This window comes from Camelus bactrianus, chromosome 2, assembly GCF_048773025.1.
Source record: "Camelus bactrianus isolate YW-2024 breed Bactrian camel chromosome 2, ASM4877302v1, whole genome shotgun sequence".
In the NCBI taxonomy this organism is placed as follows: Eukaryota; Metazoa; Chordata; class Mammalia; order Artiodactyla; family Camelidae; genus Camelus; species Camelus bactrianus.
In genome coordinates this window covers 59,070,505-59,090,750 of record NC_133540.1, presented here as the reverse complement: position 1 = coordinate 59,090,750, position 20,246 = coordinate 59,070,505, and the positions used below count along the sequence as shown (strand labels likewise).

At 34.1% G+C, this 20,246-nt stretch overlaps 1 protein-coding gene across 4 annotated transcripts in view; it reads left to right on the top strand.

Moving 5' to 3' along the window:
* The window catches only part of SEC24B (SEC24 homolog B, COPII coat complex component), a 72,079-nt gene extending 53,438 nt beyond the window's left edge, over positions 1-18,641 (top strand). For all 4 annotated transcript variants that reach the window (XM_074342478.1, XM_074342468.1, XM_074342497.1 and 1 more), the window contains 16 exons: positions 414-540; positions 1,234-1,343; positions 2,977-3,089; positions 5,482-5,600; positions 5,954-6,009; positions 6,258-6,464; positions 8,378-8,501; positions 8,912-9,070; positions 9,790-9,963; positions 10,586-10,696; positions 12,425-12,600; positions 13,009-13,146; positions 14,053-14,157; positions 14,866-14,958; positions 17,199-17,302; positions 17,733-18,641. In XM_074342478.1, the coding sequence (XP_074198579.1) occupies positions 414-540; positions 1,234-1,343; positions 2,977-3,089; positions 5,482-5,600; positions 5,954-6,009; positions 6,258-6,464; positions 8,378-8,501; positions 8,912-9,070; positions 9,790-9,963; positions 10,586-10,696; positions 12,425-12,600; positions 13,009-13,146; positions 14,053-14,157; positions 14,866-14,958; positions 17,199-17,302; positions 17,733-17,847 (2,031 nt within the window). In that variant the 3' untranslated portion in view covers positions 17,848-18,641. The remainder of the gene's footprint in view (positions 1-413; positions 541-1,233; positions 1,344-2,976; positions 3,090-5,481; positions 5,601-5,953; positions 6,010-6,257; positions 6,465-8,377; positions 8,502-8,911; positions 9,071-9,789; positions 9,964-10,585; positions 10,697-12,424; positions 12,601-13,008; positions 13,147-14,052; positions 14,158-14,865; positions 14,959-17,198; positions 17,303-17,732) is intronic.
* The last annotated feature ends 1,605 nt before the right edge of the window (positions 18,642-20,246 follow it).

Sequence of the window (20,246 nt, the reverse complement as noted above, 5' to 3'; positions counted from 1 at the left end):
GTGGTTGTCTACTGCACAGTGCCTTAGGGTCTAGTGCGAGGGGCAGTCAGGCAGCAGAGACAAAGGCATTTTTATATGGTATATGTTTCTCACTGTTGTTTCTTGAGTTTAGCTGATAAGCTCTAAGCTCTGAGTTGTTGTATTTTCTTGGCCAACAAGACTTTTCTTGTCAGCCAGTAACTTTTATTACGTTCAGTTTGACTTGACTTTGGTATTATTTGATAGTTTGTGACAGAAGAGGGAGAAAGCTAGATTGCTGCTTGCGTTCCTCAGCATACTCGTGTGTTTTATTAAAATGCTTCAATTTCAAAAAACAAGTGTGGTTTCTGTTCTGTATGTGGAGAAGAGCAGTCTGTGGTCCATTTTTCCCTCGGGTGCTTTGTCTGCTACAACATCTTTATTTTACTTCCTAGCAATTACCAGTAATAACATCCAATACCATTGTGAGGTGCCGATCTTGTCGAACATATATCAACCCTTTTGTATCCTTCATTGATCAACGTAGATGGAAATGCAATTTGTGCTACAGAATTAATGATGGTGAGTTTCAGATTCTTAAAAAACTGTGTATAATTTATTTAAAACATTTTGACATTTTTTGCCATTATCCTCATTGCTTTAAAAACTTTCATGTCACTTTTAATGGAAAGAATACAGTCTAGGGACGCTTCATTTTATCTGGCCAGGGGTATAACTGATAATGAGGAGAGTGACAGGGAGGGCAAAGTAAAAGGAATTCATGAAATTGGCAGCGAAGGTCATGCAGACTAAGTATGCTTGACCCTGACAAGTTGAGATTGTCTTCTGTTTGTACCTTTGGTCCATTCAGCTCAGTGTAGATCTTTGCCAGTGCATGTGGACACAAGCGTGCGTGTGTATCCGTTTGTCCTCTTCAGTCATTTCTTAGGTCCTCTTGGTATAATTGCTTGCAAATTTGTGTTTGTCTGATTTCTTTTCCATGTCGTGGGGTATAGTAAATGGGACACAAGCCTAAGAAGCAGAGTTACCTGGGTCCAGGTTTTCTCACCTGATTTCAGAAAATAAATTTTTTTTATCCTTCTGATTTATTTTTTTCAAGCGGGTGTAAGAGGTTGGTTTTTATCATTAGGTGTTCACAGAACTGTTGTAAACCTCATAAATTCTGATGATAGAGGTGTTTATTTCTAGGCATATAAATGTTTTTAGTTACAAATTGTGTTACTAAATTTACACTGGATTCCTAATCTTACCTAGTTCCTGAAGAGTTTATGTATAACCCCATCACCCGGTCTTATGGAGAGCCTCATAAACGGCCAGAAGTTCAGAATTCAACAGTGGAGTTCATTGCCTCTTCAGATTACATGGTAACTATTCGGTGTTGAAATTAGTTGTGGGACACAATTGTACTGGTCATTTATAGTTTGCTGTTAAGTGAATTCTTGTCTAAATTTTAAAATTGTGATATGAATTTTTTGAAATAATGCTGGAAGTTTATACTTAACAAATAGAAAATTCTTTGTAAATATTATAGATCTCCTGGAAGAATGCAATTATATCACTAAGAAACATTGGTAACGTTTCATGAAGGGCACCAACATCTGCAGTTTGTTGCCATTTTGATTTGATTGCTTGTATGGATAAATATAAATAATCTAATTATCATTTAGTATTTAATATTTAAGATACTCAAACAGAGAAACTCATGTTTTTGCCAAAAAACACATCTGCACTTTTCAGGCCCTTAAAGATAACACCATTTTACTGGTACACCCAGTGCAGATGTGAAGATGAATGGATGTTAGCTTCACTCTGATTCTGCTCTTCCCAGTTAATCATAAAATTTCCCCTGTTCTTTAATTACACTGATTCTTCAGATCTCATTCTTCTTTTCCACTTACAAAAACAAATTCTTGGCCTTAGTTCTGCTCATCATCTTTTTGTTTCTACTCATTTCAAGTATCTTTATAATAACTTGCATTTCTTCTGTATCTTCATTTCTAATCTTTGTTGTCCGTATAAATGTAAAGTGTTGCTAGTGGGAAAATGTGAACAGGGACAACTAATATGTATGGAATTCCTGGTGCTTGGCCCATTTCTTAACTTATTCTTGTGATTTTTATGGTCCTTTATGTCCAATTTAGCATCTGCCCACTGAACTACTATTTTCTTGTCTGTTTCCATATTAACTGTAGTAAACTTTCTCTTGGTCACTTTTACTCTCAACTTCTTGCTTTCTGTACATCTTATTATGTTGCCAGCTCTGCCCTGGCTCCTTAGGAATCTTTATCTAATTGAAGTGGTGAAGCAAGAAGTAATCTTTAATTTTTACCATTCTTCGTTGGCATATTTTTTTGAAGTTTATATATATATCTCCTCCTTTTTTAACTTTCATAATAGTAATTTTCAAGTATGCTTGAAAGAAGAGAAGATAGTTTAATGACCATCATTAACCCATCACCAGGCTTCAATAATTATCAACATTTTGCTAAATGTATTTCATGTGTCCCCAGTCTACCCCAGTCGCCCCATCCCTCCCCAGCTCTGGAGTTTATTAAATACTAACCCCAGCACCATAGCATTTAGCCCATAAATGCTTTATCATATAAATATAAATATTTAATAAACATATTAAATATATATATACTTCTTATGTATCTCTAGCAGATAGGATTTCACGTACTTAGAGTGCCATCACAGGGACTTTGTTTGCACCTGGCACTTAACCCTTGGGATTTGGCTGCTACCAGGTGACTCAATAGTCCTGATGGTTGTCAGGTTGAAAAAAAAATGTTTTAAGAGTAGGGAAGGGATACAGAGGTTAGTATTAAATAATAAACTTAACACTCTATCAGGAAGAAATTTAGCCTATTTATTTAACCGTTATATGTAATCACTGCCTAATAATGCTTAATCCAGAATCGTATCTAGTAGTAATTGTGATATAAAGAGAATAAATTGTACTTACTGAATAAATTGCATTATTTCTATTCCTTTCAGCTTCGTCCTCCTCAACCCGCAGTTTACTTGTTTGTTTTAGATGTGTCTCATAATGCAGTGGAGGCTGGATATTTGACAGTTTTGTGCCAGTCACTGTTAGAAAATCTAGACAAGTAAGAGGTTTTTTTTTTTTACTCATAATATGTGTGTGTGTGTGTGTGTGTGTGTGTGTGTGTGTGTATGATTGTATATACATAAATGTATTTAAATATGAAGTGTTTATTAGCAATTTATGGAGCTGGTTTTGATTAATTTAATTTATCATGAAAAGAATGCCTCCTGTCTACCTTAGAATAAAGCTCCTGCTACTTAGATTATTATGATTTATGATTTGGTATCTGAATCTTAAAGTCATAAAAGTTTTAATACTTAGTAAGGAATTTAGGTCTCATCTAGCCATCCCTCTGACTTAGCAGCTCTGAGCACAGGGACCCAGAAATTTTGAGTTGGCCAGGATAGCAAGGATCTGGATAGAGAGAGAAATCTAGCTGTAAATCATGCCTGTGCAAGGAGATTTTTATAAGAGAGTTTTCAATAAGCTAATGATAGAATGAGACAGATAAAGGGAAAGAGGGAATTGATTTTGTGCTGAATATTTCAGGAAGCCAGGAACTGAGCTGGCACATTAGTAATGAGCTTTATTTTGAAAGTGGAAACAGAGTATAGGATAGGTTGCTTATACCTGACTCTAATTCCTGCGTTGTGTCTACCAGTATTAGTCATAAAGGAGACCCTTAACCGTGTTAAAAGATAAATCTTCCAAATCTCTGGAAAACAAAGTTGTTTCTGTACATTTCTTTTTCTTCTCCAACACCCGTAAGAAGTGTAACTTAAGATTGTCAGTAAGAACCACTGCTGCGGTGGTTCTTGCCATGTGCAGCAGTGTGGGGGTGGTCACGTGTGAATATTTTGTCTGAAGTACTCTTAGTGATTCCAAAAGGTTCTTCGCCCTCATCTTCCATTCGAGTTTGAGGGTTCTTGCTCTACTGCGTGCTAGCTCTAGTCACCATAACCTCCACATCACTGGGTTTGGCCTGTGAATAAACCAGTAACATCGAGACATTCAAGATTAAAAACCTCCAAGGATATTCAATGGTCTGCTTTTTGTTTCTGTTAGTAACCTAAATTTTTCATATCTTTACCCTTGATTAAAGCATTTGTCCTTTTTTTAGTCACAATTACTTAATTCAGTTATACCTATAGCAGTGGGTGGGAATGGGAGACCCCCTGCAAAGAAATAGTTTTTAAAACTGCAGCGTTAACTTGCTGGGAAAGTATGAGGATATAGCCCTAGAAACAGGAGCCAGTCCAACGAAGGTGAGTGACTATTTGTGAATTAAATAGACTATGCAAAACCAAAAGGATAAAATTGGGAATGGAAAATAGAAAAAACATATATATATAATATTACAGTGGAAAATAAAAGTATTAGGAAAGTTAAAAAAAAAAAAAGGAAACGGTGATAGGATAGCAGCAAGGTAGTATGATAGTTTTGGAAAGGGCTGTGGCTGCGGCTTTGCGAAAAAGGAATTTGCTGCCTCCAATCTGATTGGTAACAAATAGCCCTAATACTCAGTGACCTTAGAAATCTCAAAGAAGTGAAGAAATTAGTCTGTGTAAACAACATAAATCTTGACCAGTGTTGTAAACTAAATACCCACATGGCTTGTTGTATTCTGTTCTCTGACAGGCTTTTTGACCGAGCTTGCAGACTGTATCTGAGTAGCCTGATTGACCACTCATAATAGTAATAATGCTTTTTGCTTTTGATGCACACTATTTTGGCATCCTGTAACATTCAAAAATATTTTAAAGACATTGCTAAAACAACAGATTACATAATAACAGTTAACATACTTGGTGGTACTTAGAAATATACTTTGGCAAGATAAAGCATCTATCTTATTAATGAAGAAAGCTTGACAGGCTTTTAAATGGTAATTTGTTCTTCTTTGCTGTATCTTTTTTTTTTTTTTTTTTTTTTTGTATCATTGGCTTTTGAATACTGAGTTCTAACAGGAAATTTTAAACGATTGATGATAGATGAAATGTCTCAATGTTCCTAAATGTGGTTTTTATTTAAAATTTTACATGTTAAAATCTGATTTGCATTAGTTCTCCTTAAAATGCTTAAACAAGATACATCATTTTTATAATATTACTGAAAATATGAGTACTTTTTCACTTAATGGAATGTGTTTCACAGGAAAGTTAGCAAGAAATCTTTGGTTTTAATCATTATCAGTTTTAGTATTGGTTTATTATTTGAATATAGTTCAATTTTCTGAAGCATGAACTCTATTAAACATGTCAGTGGTTTCATCTGAAAATGGAAAGTTCCATGTTTGCTGTCCGCTGATATACATTGGTATAGATAGGGATAACTTTTCTATTTTCTTTAAAAAGCATATGTGGTTATTCTTAGACTTAGTTTACTATCCTTTGTTTTTAATAAAATTTGTTTACTTAGCACTTTGAATTTTAAATTGTCATTTGTATCTTTAGGCTTCCTGGCGATTCACGAACAAGAATAGGATTCATGACCTTTGATAGCACTATTCATTTCTACAACTTACAAGAAGGATTATCACAGCCTCAAATGTTGATTGTGTCTGATATAGATGGTAAGCAGTGAATAAAATAACAGTCTTTTTCACTATAGAAGTTTGGAATTCAGGCTACTGTATTTTACAATACCTCATGTCATAATGCTGTAAGGATAATTTGGCGCACTTTGATATTTGTTTTAAAATCATTGTTTTCCTGGAAAATACGTGATTATAAGTTCTTTACACCTGTGTGTGTATACCTACACACGCTCAAGCACACACACGTGTGTAATACAGAGTGTATGTAGTTAATAAAGCACTATCACTGTACCCATTACATGTATGGCCTTTAAAAAACTAAGATTTTTAAATGTGAAATTCTTTTGACCTGATTTATCTTTTGGTTAAAATACATGTTTTTCCTATAGATGTTTTCCTGCCCACACCGGATAGCTTGCTTGTGAATCTACATGAAAGTAAAGAGGTGAGAATGATTTTTTTTCCTTAAAGTATTAAAATATTTCTGTTACTTCAACTGATAACTAAAATGCTGAACATCTGTTATACGTGGACTATATCAACATTGCAGTAAACAATGTAGGTAGCACATTGTTGACTACTCAGTTTACCATCCCCTAAAATGTAGTGGCACATACTATACTCTGGGATGTTTTAAAGAAGAATATTGCCTTGCTTTCCCAGTAATTCAACTTTTAATCCTTGTTTCTCCAGCTTATAAAAGACTTACTGAATGCATTACCAAATATGTTCACCAACACAAGAGAGACACACAGCGCCCTGGGTCCTGCACTTCAGGCTGCCTTTAAATTAATGTCTCCAACAGGCGGCCGTGTGTCTGTGTTTCAGACACAGTTGCCTTCCTTGGGGGCAGGCCTTCTGCAGTCCAGAGAGGACCCTAATCAGAGATCCAGCACAAAGGTATTTTACATTGGTTTCTCTGTCATGCTCAGGATCGTGTCTCTGCCTCTAAGACTGTGTCTGTTCTGTTTTTCCACTTCATTGATAGTAAGGAAAAAAACTGGTGAGACAGTTTAACTCAAATTAATCTTTCTTTGTTATTGTGTTGCCTTGTGTTCTTTTTATAACTTTGTTTACAAGTTATAGAGATTTATACATTATCTACCCCAACCCTTTTATTTTACAGATGAGGAAACAGATTAAACAGTCTTACCAAAGGTTAAGTAACTGTTTAATGGTAAAGGTGTGACTTGAATTTCTGGCTCCAGTGCTCTTTTCTGTTTCACAAGTGATAATACTCACGATCTGAGGTTATAATTTAACATGCACATACTAATACATTTTTTCATTATGAAGGTGATACAAATCACTATATAAAACTTGGAAAATGGAAACTAATATAAATGATCAATTATCTCACTGTTAAGATAATAGCATTTAGTTACACAAATACATACAAGTAAGCATAATTGGGCCTTACATGTGTATACCATGTTTATTAATTGACATTTTTCACTGAAGAGTATATAGTGAACATTTTCTGAGGTCCCTAAAAATTCTCTTTAAAAATATTTTTTAGTAAACGTGAAAACTTGATTTAATTAATTGCCTCCTAGTGTTGAATAGTTGTTGCCAGTGTTTTCATTATTTAAAAAAAGAAAATGAGACTGAATATTACTTAAGTTTTACATGGAGATTTGGTCAGGGTATTGTAATCCCTTATTTCAAATAAAAATTTTACTAGAACAATCATTTTTGTTCTGTACGTAAGTTTTGTCTGACTTCAACTTACAGATAAGAAAATGCCATTGCAAATAGTTATGAGTGTGAATTAAACATTTTTAATAATGTCAGTTATGAGTATGAGTTAACAGTTTTAATAGTGTCATAAAATTTTTAGCCACATATTCAGTTTTTCCTTAAGATAAATTCCTAGAAGTGGATTATTGGGTTAGGGAGTGTAAACTGTATTTACACTTTTATTGTGCTTTATTTATTGGGGTTGTTACCGTCCTGTACTCTAAAGGACTCTCATCTTCTAGCCACCATTAAGTATTGTTGCTTTTTTATTCTTCACCACATTGCTAGAGAAGAGCAGCACCATATTTTACTTTTTATAGACATTGTGTTTTTAAATTGCTTTTGAGAAAGGAGCTAATTTCAAAATAAATTGGAGCAAGTATATTTTAATTCATCAACAAGTACAGCTAGCATTCAGTTCACTGACCCATTGAAATCCACTGAGAATACTGAGGTGTTTTGAGCACAGGAAAGTGTTTACTGATTCTTCAATACAGTTTTGTGGGTTTTGTCCCCTCATTTAACTTCCAGAAATGCTCTCTTTCTGCCTGGCACTCAACAGCGTAAGTATCTGTTCTGTATTGCATATTCCTCTATATTTGAGGAAACTCTAATACGATAATCACGCACTGTAATTAAGAAGATTGAAACATATTGTTGTATAGTGTAGTAATTAAGAACTTGGAGCCTGGCTTTTGCATTCTTAACTCTTCTCCAGTGCCATCTCCTCAGCTCAAGTGTCCTCACACCAACAGGAAAAGCCTTCCTTAATCTGTTACTCTCTCGTGTTTTTGCTTAGCAGTATACATATAATAATGGCTAACAGCAGTCACGCTGGAGCCAGACTTCCTGACTTTATGTTACAACTATGGAACTGATCAAGTTACTTTATCATTTTTTTGTCTGTTTCCTCATCTGTAAATGTGGATAACTCTATGAGATACATATTACTATGAGGATTAAATAATGTAATTTATATGAAACATCTGTGCTGGCACATAAGTGCTTTCTTTATAGATGTTAGCAATTATTCCCAGGGTTTCTAGCTCTTACTTTATGACCTGTTGACTTAGGTTGTACAGCATCTTGGCCCTGCAACTGATTTTTATAAGAAACTCGCCTTAGATTGCTCAGGGCAGCAGACTGCAGTGGACCTGTTCCTTTTAAGTTCACAGTATTCTGATCTCGCTTCTCTAGGTAAGGAGATACTACTGTATTTATCTGTTTACATAAATATTTCTAGCATATAGTTAAATCTAAACTTTTAAGTTCTCAATAGTTTCAGGGGAGACATACGTGAATTAGATAATGTCTATGAAAATTACTGGTAAACTTCAAAGCACTATACAAATATAAAATGCTATGTTTTTAAAACATAGTTCCCTTATCATTCTGCTCAACAGTAAACCTTACCATATGTTACATTTTACAGATATTTGTGTTTCTCAGAGTTATATATTATCCTCATTTTTTTTAACAGCTTAGGTTTTTTTTCATTATAACTTAGATTTCTTTGTAATATAGAATCTGCACTTTGTAATATAGGATATGGACAAGTAGGATATTATTGTTTCTGCAGGTAATTCTTTTTATATTTCTCTCTAAAGCTTGCATTTCCAGGTATTCTGCAGGCTGCATCTATTATTATCCGTCTTTCCACTATATGCACAATCCTTCACAAGCAGAGAAGTTACAAAAAGACCTAAAACGATATCTCACAAGAAAAATTGGGTTTGAAGCTGTTATGAGAATAAGGTGTACTAAAGGTATGAAATAATACAAATTATGCTTTGTACTATATACTTTTGTCAAAATTAATAAACATTCATATATTGACTATGACTACATATAATAATTATAAAGGATTTTCTGCTTGATTCAGTTAGCCGTATCCTGTTATAAATATATATATATATATAGTTATTGAATAGCCATTGCCCAATTTTTTAAGTAATTTGAGTAAGTGGGAAAAGGTAGTGTTTTGCTTTATTAGGAAGAATCTAAGAGAAAGCCCATATTGGAGGTGATTTCAGAAGAATTTGAGGAATAGGGACAATTTTAAGTGAAAATTGTCAAATTAATAGTCTGCCTTCCTAATCATCTCAGATGGTCTTCAGTTTTGTATTGTCTTCATTTTATGTGAATGTTGGAAGGATTCTCATCCTTTATTTTAATTCTTAAGTAAGTTGTACAGTAAAAGCTTCATTGGTTTAATTTTATATGTTAGGTCTTTGACTTTAGATCACAAAGGAGGAAATATTAAAAGATTAGTTGTCAATACAAGTTAAATGTGTAGTCTCCTTTTGCATAACCTGCACTGGGCTTTTTTTTGAATTAGTATTTTAGAACCTCCACTGACACTCCAGTACTACTCCCCAGTTATCCTTTTGATTCAAAATCAGAGATGTTTTTTATTTTAAAAAGTAGCTTTAGCCTAAGATACTGCTCTTACTTCATCTTTTATGACAAGTTTCCTCTTACCTAGGTCTTTCAATGCATACTTTTCATGGAAACTTCTTCGTCCGTTCCACTGATCTGTTATCCCTTGCCAACATCAATCCTGATGCTGGGTTTGCAGTACAGCTGTCAATTGAAGAAAGTTTGACAGATACTTCCTTAGTGTGCTTTCAGACAGCCCTACTGTATACGTCAAGCAAAGGTAAGGTTAACAGAAATGAAATATAACCTGTGGCAGTGATTCTCTCCTCCTTTCACAGGCTGGGAGAATGGGGAGAATGAATGAACACACGATGGGAGGTAATGGAATCTGTATTAGTTAATTGAATATAAGTTCCAGTCTTTTTTTTCAACTTATTTTTGATTCTTTAAATAATACCTTTTTTGACTTGTGGAAGACTTGTATTCCCAGGATCACACTACCAGAATGTCTCATACCGAATCCACCTGTGTCATCCTGAACATTATTTCTTTCCCCGTAACATGAATTCTGCATGGCGTTTGAAGCCTACATTTATTATTTCATAGTCTTAAGTTTTCTGACGTTTTACTATGTTGCATGTAATTTAGAATGAGTGATAATAAAATAAAAACCAAAATCTAATGTTCAGCTGTATACAAAATACAGTATATGTTCATATTCTGTGTTCAGATTTAGAAGGTATTTAATTTTCTTTAAGACATGTTCATTGTAAAACTTTCAGAATCCTGTTGGTGATTTAATCTAATCAAAACAATAACTTGAGTAATACTTTGATCTGTTTGATTTATTTCTGTGTTGGTCTGATGTATGTTGCAATGACATGGACTTATCCTTTCATTAGGTGAGCGGAGAATTAGAGTGCATACGCTTTGCTTGCCAGTGGTAAGTTCACTAGCAGACGTATATGCAGGAGTGGATGTACAAGCTGCCATCTGCCTTCTGGCAAACATGGGTGAGTGAAAAAGTGAAGGAATAGGTGAAATATATTTTTCTGTCCTCAAAACTGAAGCCTGGGCATTTTTTTTTACCCTGGAAATCCCTTGTTTATAAAGTACATATCTGGGGGAGGATACAGCTCAAGTGGTAGAGCGTATGCTTGGCGTGTGCAGGGTCCTGGATTCAATCCCCAGTACCTCCTCTAAAAATAAACCTAATTACCTTCCTCCCCCACACAAAAAAGTTAAAATAAACAAAAATGTTTTTTAAAAAGGTATGTATGGTTTACATTTTCATTTGCAGCAGTGTGAATTGGACTGTTCTTATATTTCTCACTAATTCTTTAATTTAAAAATCTTTTGTGGGATTCATAATCACTAATAACTGGTAACAACTCAAATGTCTTTCAACTGGTGAATGCATGGACAAACTATGGTACTTCCATGCGATGGAATACAACTTCGCGATGAATGAACTGTTAGTATGCGAATGGACATGGATGACTCAAAGGCATTATATTAAGTGCCAGAAGCTAGACTCAAAGAGGCTACATACTTGTGGTTCCATTTATATTACATTCTGGAAAAGTGAAAATTATAGGGATGAAGAATAGATCAGTGATTATCAGGGTTGGGGGCAGAGACAGTTTTACCACAAAGGGGCAGCACCAGGGAATACCTTTGGGGTGATGGAACTGTTGTATATCTTGAGTGTGGCAGTGATTACATGGCTGTGCATTTGATGTATAACCACCATGGAACTATATTCAAAAAAGTAAATTTTACTGTATGTGAGTTTAAAAACAATTTGTTAGGGAATTAATATAACACTGAGTGTTTTGTTTTTAACAAATCTACCTTTTAGATAAATGTATATGTAAAATGAACCATGTTATTTTCCGTGTAATCCTGGAGAAAAATAATCATTATTACTCATTTTAGGAAAAAGGATAATAGTATTTTTACTAAAGGATTCCAATATTTTAACTATCACTTTGTGTCTGTATTTCAAATTAATTATAGCTAACCATAATTATTTTTCAATATAATCTTATTTTTAGTACTTGGGCATATATGTAGGTCATTTTTATTTTAATAGGTCTTATTTCAGAGACAAAAAAATGGAGGCTCAGAGAGGTCAATCAGTTTGCCTAGACTTGCACAGCTAGTAAATCCAAGAGCCCAGGCTGGACCTCTAGTCCATCCAACTCCCAAATCTTATATACATAGAGGAAAATAAGTTCCACACTGATAGCTGGCTCTTCAGTGTCTGTATGAGAACCTGTGTTTAGTTTGCCCTCTATTTTTGTTGACCTAGGAAGGCTTTGACAAAGGACATATTAGAGGGTAATAAGGGATATTTCACTTCACAAAACTTACATTGTTTACGCAGAAAAGAGTGATACTTAATCATGTGACTTCTGTTTGCGTAATGGAAATATCCCCAAGAGCTTTCTCAGAAGTAGGTGGATGATACACATTCTCTAATATCAGTAGTGGTTATGTTTTCAAATTTAAAAAAGATTAAAACAAAAAGGTCGAAAGCAATCTAGATTTGTTTTGATTGTCAGGTTTATTCAGATTTAGTTCCAAAAAATTGTGTAATGAGGGAGCAAGTAAAATGTATTTTTCTAACCTAAAAATGAAATTTTTGTTGGTTTCTTAAATAATGCATGTAAATTTTATGTTGTAGTATTCATTGGCATCTGTTGGTTAAATACCTTTCCATTTTGTTTGCTTTATAGCTGTGGATCGATCAATTTCATCAAGCCTATCAGATGCAAGAGATGCCCTAGTGAACGCTGTGGTGGATTCATTATCTGCATATGGTTCAACTGTCTCAAACTTACAGCACTCTGCATTGATAGCACCCAGCTCCCTCAAGTTGTTTCCTCTCTATGTACTGGCCCTTCTCAAACAGGTAGTTTTCTATACACTGTTAACTTTAATAAAGTCTTTTGAAATTCTCGATACATAGGTGAAGAAATGAAATCTCAGTTTTCTGTGGGATTTTAAATATTTAATTGATGGTTATACAGCTTAGCATTGGAAGACTTTGAAGAACAGGAAAAGATCAGTGGAAAATGAAGGTGTATAAATACAGATGACTCTCATGGAACCATACACTCTCACTCTAACATGTGGGGGCAACTTAAATAATGGTGTACGTACATATGATGACAACATAACTTTGAGAAGCTAATTAACTTGCTCACGTACCTACCTATTAAATGTTAGGGCTGAGATTTGAATCCAGGTCTCTCTGATGTGAATATTTGTTCACTATATTTGTGTTTTACTGAGTGATGTGTATCGTTTTTCCATGTAGAAAGCCTTTAGAACTGGTACAAGCACACGCCTGGATGACCGTGTATATGCCATGTGTCAGATAAAGTGTCAGCCGCTTGTTCATCTAATGAAAATGATTCACCCCAACTTATACAGGATAGACAGATTGACAGATGAGGTATGGTTTCTTTTAGTGTGTTTGAAATTTTTTAATTTAAATATATTTGAGTGTCTTGATTCTACAGCTAAGATGATGTATGAGTAACAGTTTCTTCTGTTTTTCCCCTGTAGTACTAATACATTAAAAAAGAACACTAGCCATCGGTTTAGTTGGACAATAGGACTATCGGATACAATTATGATTATGGAGTTTTCAAAAAGAGTTTCATACAAAAGCAATTCACCTTGTGGGTTTGGTTACAATACTTATTACAAAGCTAAGTTGTAGAGTGAGCACGTCCACTTAAATTTTGGAGATACTGACTGTTTCTGATATGATCAGAGCACAACTTTGATTATAGTGTTATAAACCAAATCTGGTATCCAATAGTATTTTTAAAATGGAATTATGTAGTCTCTTTTTCTTCATTGTGTTAAAACTCCACTCTTTGGAATCTTCTGTGTGTTTTGTTACTGAGATATGTTAGTCATACTTCTAACATATCCTGATCCCAGCAGGGGAGGAAATGGCCAGATCATTTTACATATTCATGTTTTTATCTTTTAAATTTGAATATACTTGAGTGTCTTTTAATTTAAATACATTTAAGTGTCTTGATTCTACAGCCAAGGTGGAAATATGTTACCAATATAGTGACCCTTGATAGTCAGCCTTCCATATCCTCTGTCCTGTACACACAGATTCAACCAGCTGCAGATCATGTAGTACTGTAGTATTTCTTGAAAAAAGCTGCATATATGTGGACTCATGTAGTTCAAATCCATGTTGTTCAAAGGTCATCTGTAATTTTTTGCATCCTCCAAAATTCTCAAATGTCATTTCATAAAGAGCTAGTGGCCATTAACTTCCAAACTGTGATAATAGTAGCGTAAGCTCATTGACATTCCATCTTTTTCTTTTCAGGGTGCGATACATGTTAACGACAGAGTTGTGCCTCAGCCACCTCTTCAAAAATTGTCTGCCGAGAAACTGACGAGAGAAGGTGCTTTCCTCATGGACTGTGGCTCTGTAAGCACCGTCTGATGACAAAGCTTAACATTTTGGCTGGTAAAAGAAGAAACACTTACAGGGTCCAGCTCTATTATCACAGATCAGGCAGTGAAACATGGATTAGAAGCTCAGAGGGTGTCATGGATGATACATACTTGATAAAGAGATAAATTCCTGTCTTCAAGGATTTTATCGTACAGACTCATAAAATTTAAAGGAACCTCAAAAGTCTATCTAGTTCAACTTTATCCATTGTCTGAAATGCCATTAATGATTAGGAGTTCAGGAGAAGTCATCAGACAGGGTGGGGGTGAAGGGTGTCAGAATGGTCAAGATGGCTTCATAAATGATACCTCATGATCAGGAAAAGGATCCTGACAGCCACAGAACGGGATGGGGCAAGGGGCGGGGGGCATTAGTTAAAGTACAGATAGTAGTTGAAATAATGGAATTAGTGGACAGGAAGTATAGTGAATCAGTTACCCTGGTCGAAGCATTACATTCCTATTGGGGAAAAAGTAAGGAAGATGGTTAAAAAAAAAAAAAATCTAGACGCACTGTAGATTCCTGGATGTAGATGCCAAATGTGCCAATCACAGGTTTCCTTTTTACTTTAATGTCTGTTCCTACTTGATTTGAGTTTTGGATTAGTATACTTTACCTCTTTTATGCTTGATAATTTTGAGAAAAGGGAGTATTAATATTTTGTTGTTTTTTTATTTTTAGGCTTTTTACATTTGGATTGGAAAAAGCTGTGACAATAACTTTATAGAGGATGTGCTTGGGTATCCTAATTTTGCATCAATACCACAGAAAATGGTCAGTGCATTTTATACAGCTTTAACTTTTACTTCCTTGTTTTAAATATTTTTATGAGATAGAATTCACGAGTCACCATTTTAACCATTTTAAAGTATATTATGCATTAGTTTTTAGTATATTTTCACAATGTTGTACAACCATTTCCAGTATCTAATTTCAGAGCATTTCTATCATCTCAGAAAGAAACCTATATCCCCCAGTTCTCCCCTCCTGCTTTCCCGTGGCAACCACTAATCTTCTTTGTATCTCTATGGATTTACCTGTTCTGGACAATTCATATGTATGGAATCACACAACACGTGGCCTTTTGTGTTTGGCTTCTTTTACTTCTCAGTGTTTTCAGGGTTTATCCATGTTGTAGCATGTATCAGTACTTCATTGTTTTATGACTAAAATGATAGTCCATTGTAAATATGTCCTTTTTCCCAAAATTAATACAAAGTCAATGTAATTCTTACCACATTCACAGTTTGATTGAATTTTTTAAATTGGACACATTAATCCTAGCGTTCATTTCTAAAACTCAACAAATGAGGATAGTAAGGAAAAGTTTGAAAAGAGACAATGTCAGCAAAGGGGAAATCATGTGAAAAATAAGTCCTACTAAATAAAGCAGGAAACTTTATTTTAAAGCTGTGGTTATTTAAGCACTGTGATACTGACACAATAAACATATGAGTGAAACAGAATTGAATTCAGAAATGGATCTAATTCACGAAAAATAGAATGTGGTAAATCATCTCAAATCACTGTGAAAAAATGGAATGTTAAAAAAAGTCTTTGTTATATTAAAATGGGTAAGGCCTTTGTAAGTGGTGGAAAAGATTAAAAAATTTGAAACATTTCTATCTGGTAAAATAAGTAAAGCCAAAAGATAAACAACAAAATTGGAAGATTATCTAAGTCATATGACTGGAAAGGAGCTTATCTCTCTAGGATAAGAAGTTCTCTTACAAATCTTTAAGGAAAAGACACCCCCCCCCCCGCCTCAAAAATAAGAAAAGAAAAATGGGAAAAGGATTTGAACAGACAATTCATTGGGGAAAACATAGTAGCGGCCATATGAAACAACGCTGAGCCTCATTCATAATTAAGAAAATAAAAATAAAATAACAGCATAGCATTTCTTTTCACTTTTTGTCATTTCTTTTCAGATTTTTGTCAGATGGTAAAGATTTTAAAATTTGATAATAGGCAATAATGCAGAGGGAATAGGTCAACAGGCCTGTTAAATACAATTGATTGGACCGTACATTTATACAGTCTTTTGGAAGGCCATTTGGCAGTATCTGTTAAAATTAAAATCACATAGTATGTATCACAAAGTAAATTACTTACTCCTAAGAATACACCCTATAGATATTCGTGGAAGTCTTTATATGTAGTAATAGCTATGCATTTATTAAAAAGAATACAAGCCTGAAGAGAATAGTATACATAAAATGATCCATTTATATTTTCAAAAATGTTTGTGTATATATAATAGTAGCAGTATATACTTAGAAAAATCTTAGAAAAATTTATATCAAATAGAAATTATTCTATTCTTTTACTTTTTAAACATTGATATAAATTATAAATATAATTAACCCAAACTTTTCTATTTAAAATTTTTACATACCATATTCTTTGAGTTATTTAGTTTACTATTACGTTGTCTTAAAAAAGAACTTTATGTATGTATATGTACATACACACATATATATGTATGTATGTATATGTAAATAGACTATTTAGGTCTTTTTACAATAGTCTTGCATATAGTTTTTAAATATATTTACACACTCACACTATTCTTTAAAATTCCTTGCCCTTAAATTTTAAGGACTAAAGGAAACAAAATTCTCTAAAAATGGCTATTATTAGAATAGGGTATAATTGTTAAGTGAATTTGGAACTTAGTGATAACCCCTTCATTTGATACTTCTTTAGAAGAAATATAAAAGTGCAACACACTACTAGTGACATGTGTATGTTTTATTGACTTATCCAGAAAAAATATAATATTCAGGTAAAATATCAGTGACATGTATATCATTAAACATGTCTTATTGGCTTAGTCAAGAAAACATAAACAGATTTGTCAACAATGTAAATTTAATGTGTTTGCTTGTGCTGTTGGGGCTGGGAATAGAGTGCTGGCGGCTGGTTGGTGGAAGTGGCAATCATGATTTAGTTCTAATACTGCCAGAGTCTATGAGAAAGGTAATAATTTCCTAATTACATTTTTTTATCAGACACATCTTCCAGAGCTAGACACACTTTCATCAGAAAGAGCCAGATCCTTCATAACTTGGCTTAGAGACAACAGACCATTAAGCCCAGTTCTTCACGTGGTAAAGTAAGTACTTGTGTAACTTACTAAAACTGTCTTATCCTGTCCAATCTATGTGAAATTGTCTTCAAAGCAGATTTTTTTAAAAAATTGTTTTTTCTTTCTTTCTTTTTTTTGGTGGGGGGAGGTAATTAGGTTTATTTATTTGTTTATTTTTAGAGGAGGTACTGAGGGTTGAACCCAGGACCTCATGCATACTAAGCATGCGCTCTACTGCTTGAGCTACACCCTCCCCCACAAAGCAAATTTTAAATATTATCAAAATATTTATATTTATATTTAAATATTATCAAAATTCTAGTGGTAGAATGCTGTTACTTGATTAATATCCCCTATGCATTTTCATAAAGTCCTCATGATTAGTAATTTTTAAAATGTATAACTATTCTTTTTAATAATGTGCATTTTAAGATAAATACCCTTTCTTCTTTTTCAGAGATGAGAGTCCTGCTAAAACAGAATTTTTTCAACATTTGATTGAAGACCGGACAGAAGCTGCATTCTCTTACTATGAATTTTTGCTTCATGTTCAGCAGCAGATTTGTAAGTGAAGTGGGGTAAAATTGAACAAGAAGAGGATCTATAACCTAGGTAAAGCATAATCTGTCAGAGAAGCACATAGGAAATTTGAAATGAAGGCATCTGTTGTTACGAGAGACAATACATAGCATAGCACAGCACCCTGTCTGAGGCTTTGGCAAGAGGTAAAGAGGAAGAAAGAATGTGGCAGATTTTCTTCACCCTAAATTAATGATAATGATGATGCTGTCGCACCAAGTATATTTCGAATTGGTTTCTACACATTTCCAGTAGTGCAGCAGTACAGTGCTCTGTTCATTGCAAGCCAGCAAACTTAGGTAGCTATGTGGAATGATATGTCATAATGTAAAATTAGATAAAATCCTTTTTCTTATAAGTAATATAACATTTTTGGACTTGAACTCTGACAAAGAGATGCCAAAAGGCAGTGGTACTGTGTTACTTGTTTATATGAATTACTTTTTAACAAGGAATGATTCATATTCATTAAATGAATTCAATATTTTCCCTGTAAAAACAATAGTTTCAGTACATGAACTATAGAAAAAAATATATATAATGTACATAAATGTTACATTTGTAAAGAAATGTAAAAATGTAACTTACAGAATATGAATCGCTTAAACTGTGCTGCGTTGTTGGATGACAACTCTTTTTGTCCCAGTTAGAGAGTGAGAGGTTGACTAAGGCATACTATGAATTGAGTCCACAAAAGAAATGCAAAACTCTTTGTAATTCTGTTAAATCTTTTATGTGGATTTATTTATGATCAGCCTACTAATTAAAAATATTTTGCTTGACAAAATATGGTTTGATGTTTGTGTGTTTGTGGTAGGGGGAGTTGGTGATACTTTTACGTATAGGATGTACTGAATTTACTGCTCAGGGAAATGCAATGATACTACATTTCAGTCAGTAATACATGTGAATAAGTTGTCATTAATTTGTGGACATTACCAAGTACTTAACTCTATTTGTATTCTGAAGATAAATGCTACTTTCAAAATATATATGATTACTGACTTAATCATAACCTTAATTTATCTTTCTCAGTTCAATTAGGCATTTTCTCCTGCACATTGATAGCAAGAAAATTTTCATAACATAAGTGACTATTCTGTTTAATTGACTTTAAGATTATCATCTTGAACTTTGAGAGTGGTTTTATACTGATGAAAAATATTTCTCATTTACTAAAAGCTTATTTACTATAAAAACTATGAATGATCCTTAGATTTTGGAACAAAGTCTTATCGTATACAGTATGAAAGTCCCATAGATGAACTTTGGAAGGAAAAAGGCTCTTGATGTGTGTGGTGAGTGATTTCTACTGGTTTTGTGCTTGGTAGATCTCTTTGCTTTGAATAAAAATAAAAGTACTCTCACATTCCCTGATGGAAACGAGAGGTTTAATGACTCACCCTAAGTGAATTACTAATTAGTGACAGAGCTAATAGTAAAAGTCAAGTGCTCTCCCCACCCACCACCTACTCCCACCCGAGCCCACCCCCAGGACTGTGCGTGTCCCCATACCCTGCTCCCTCCAGCAAAAGAGAATCTCACTGAACATTAGGAAAAACTGCAGTACTCTAAGGGCAACTAAATACTGTAATTTTACAATGCAGAGTTTCCTGTTTCTGCTTTAAGAAAAGAAAATATTTTGTCTTTGGATATTTTGTTCTTCATTTAATAGATATTTATAAACACTTAAATACTTGCTAGATAATTGTTCCAGGCCCAAAACATAAAATCTCCACTTTCACAGAAGGAATGAGCTGGAAAGACAGAAAGTGGTGGTCAGGATATGGGATGCTTGAAATTGAGATTTGGAAGAAGTTTAGAATAACCTGGATGTCTACAAATGAGGAGCAGAGGGATGCCCACCTGGGGTTTGAGACCAAAAAGAGTCACCTTTTGAAAGGTTTGTCCTCTGAAGACAGCCAGAATGTGGAGACTGACATCAGCCCAAACACAGGCATGATGAGATTGGTCCTCATGGAGGGGTAGATAGATAATCAATCCTCAGAGCCTCCTTATGGGACAAGTCTCTGGCCATTTGTTTTGTGGGGCAGGGAGTGATGAGAGGAGGGGGTGTGCTTACTAGGAGTTCTTTGAGCCCCTTTTCAACTATTTGAAACCATCATTTAAGTCAGCAGTTTAAGAGAATATCCCAGGTAATGTGAAAAATCCCCTAACTCCCTATTAGAACCATTGTTTAATAGGAACATACAATTTGATTTATAGAAAAGTCATTTACAGGGGGTGAGTATAGCTCCAGTGATAGAGTGCATGCTTAGCATACACCAGGTCCTGGATTCAATCCCCAGCACCTCTTCTAAAAATAAAGTAAGTAAACCTAATTACCCCCCCCAATTTTTTTTAATTAATTAATTTTTTAAAATGTCATTTA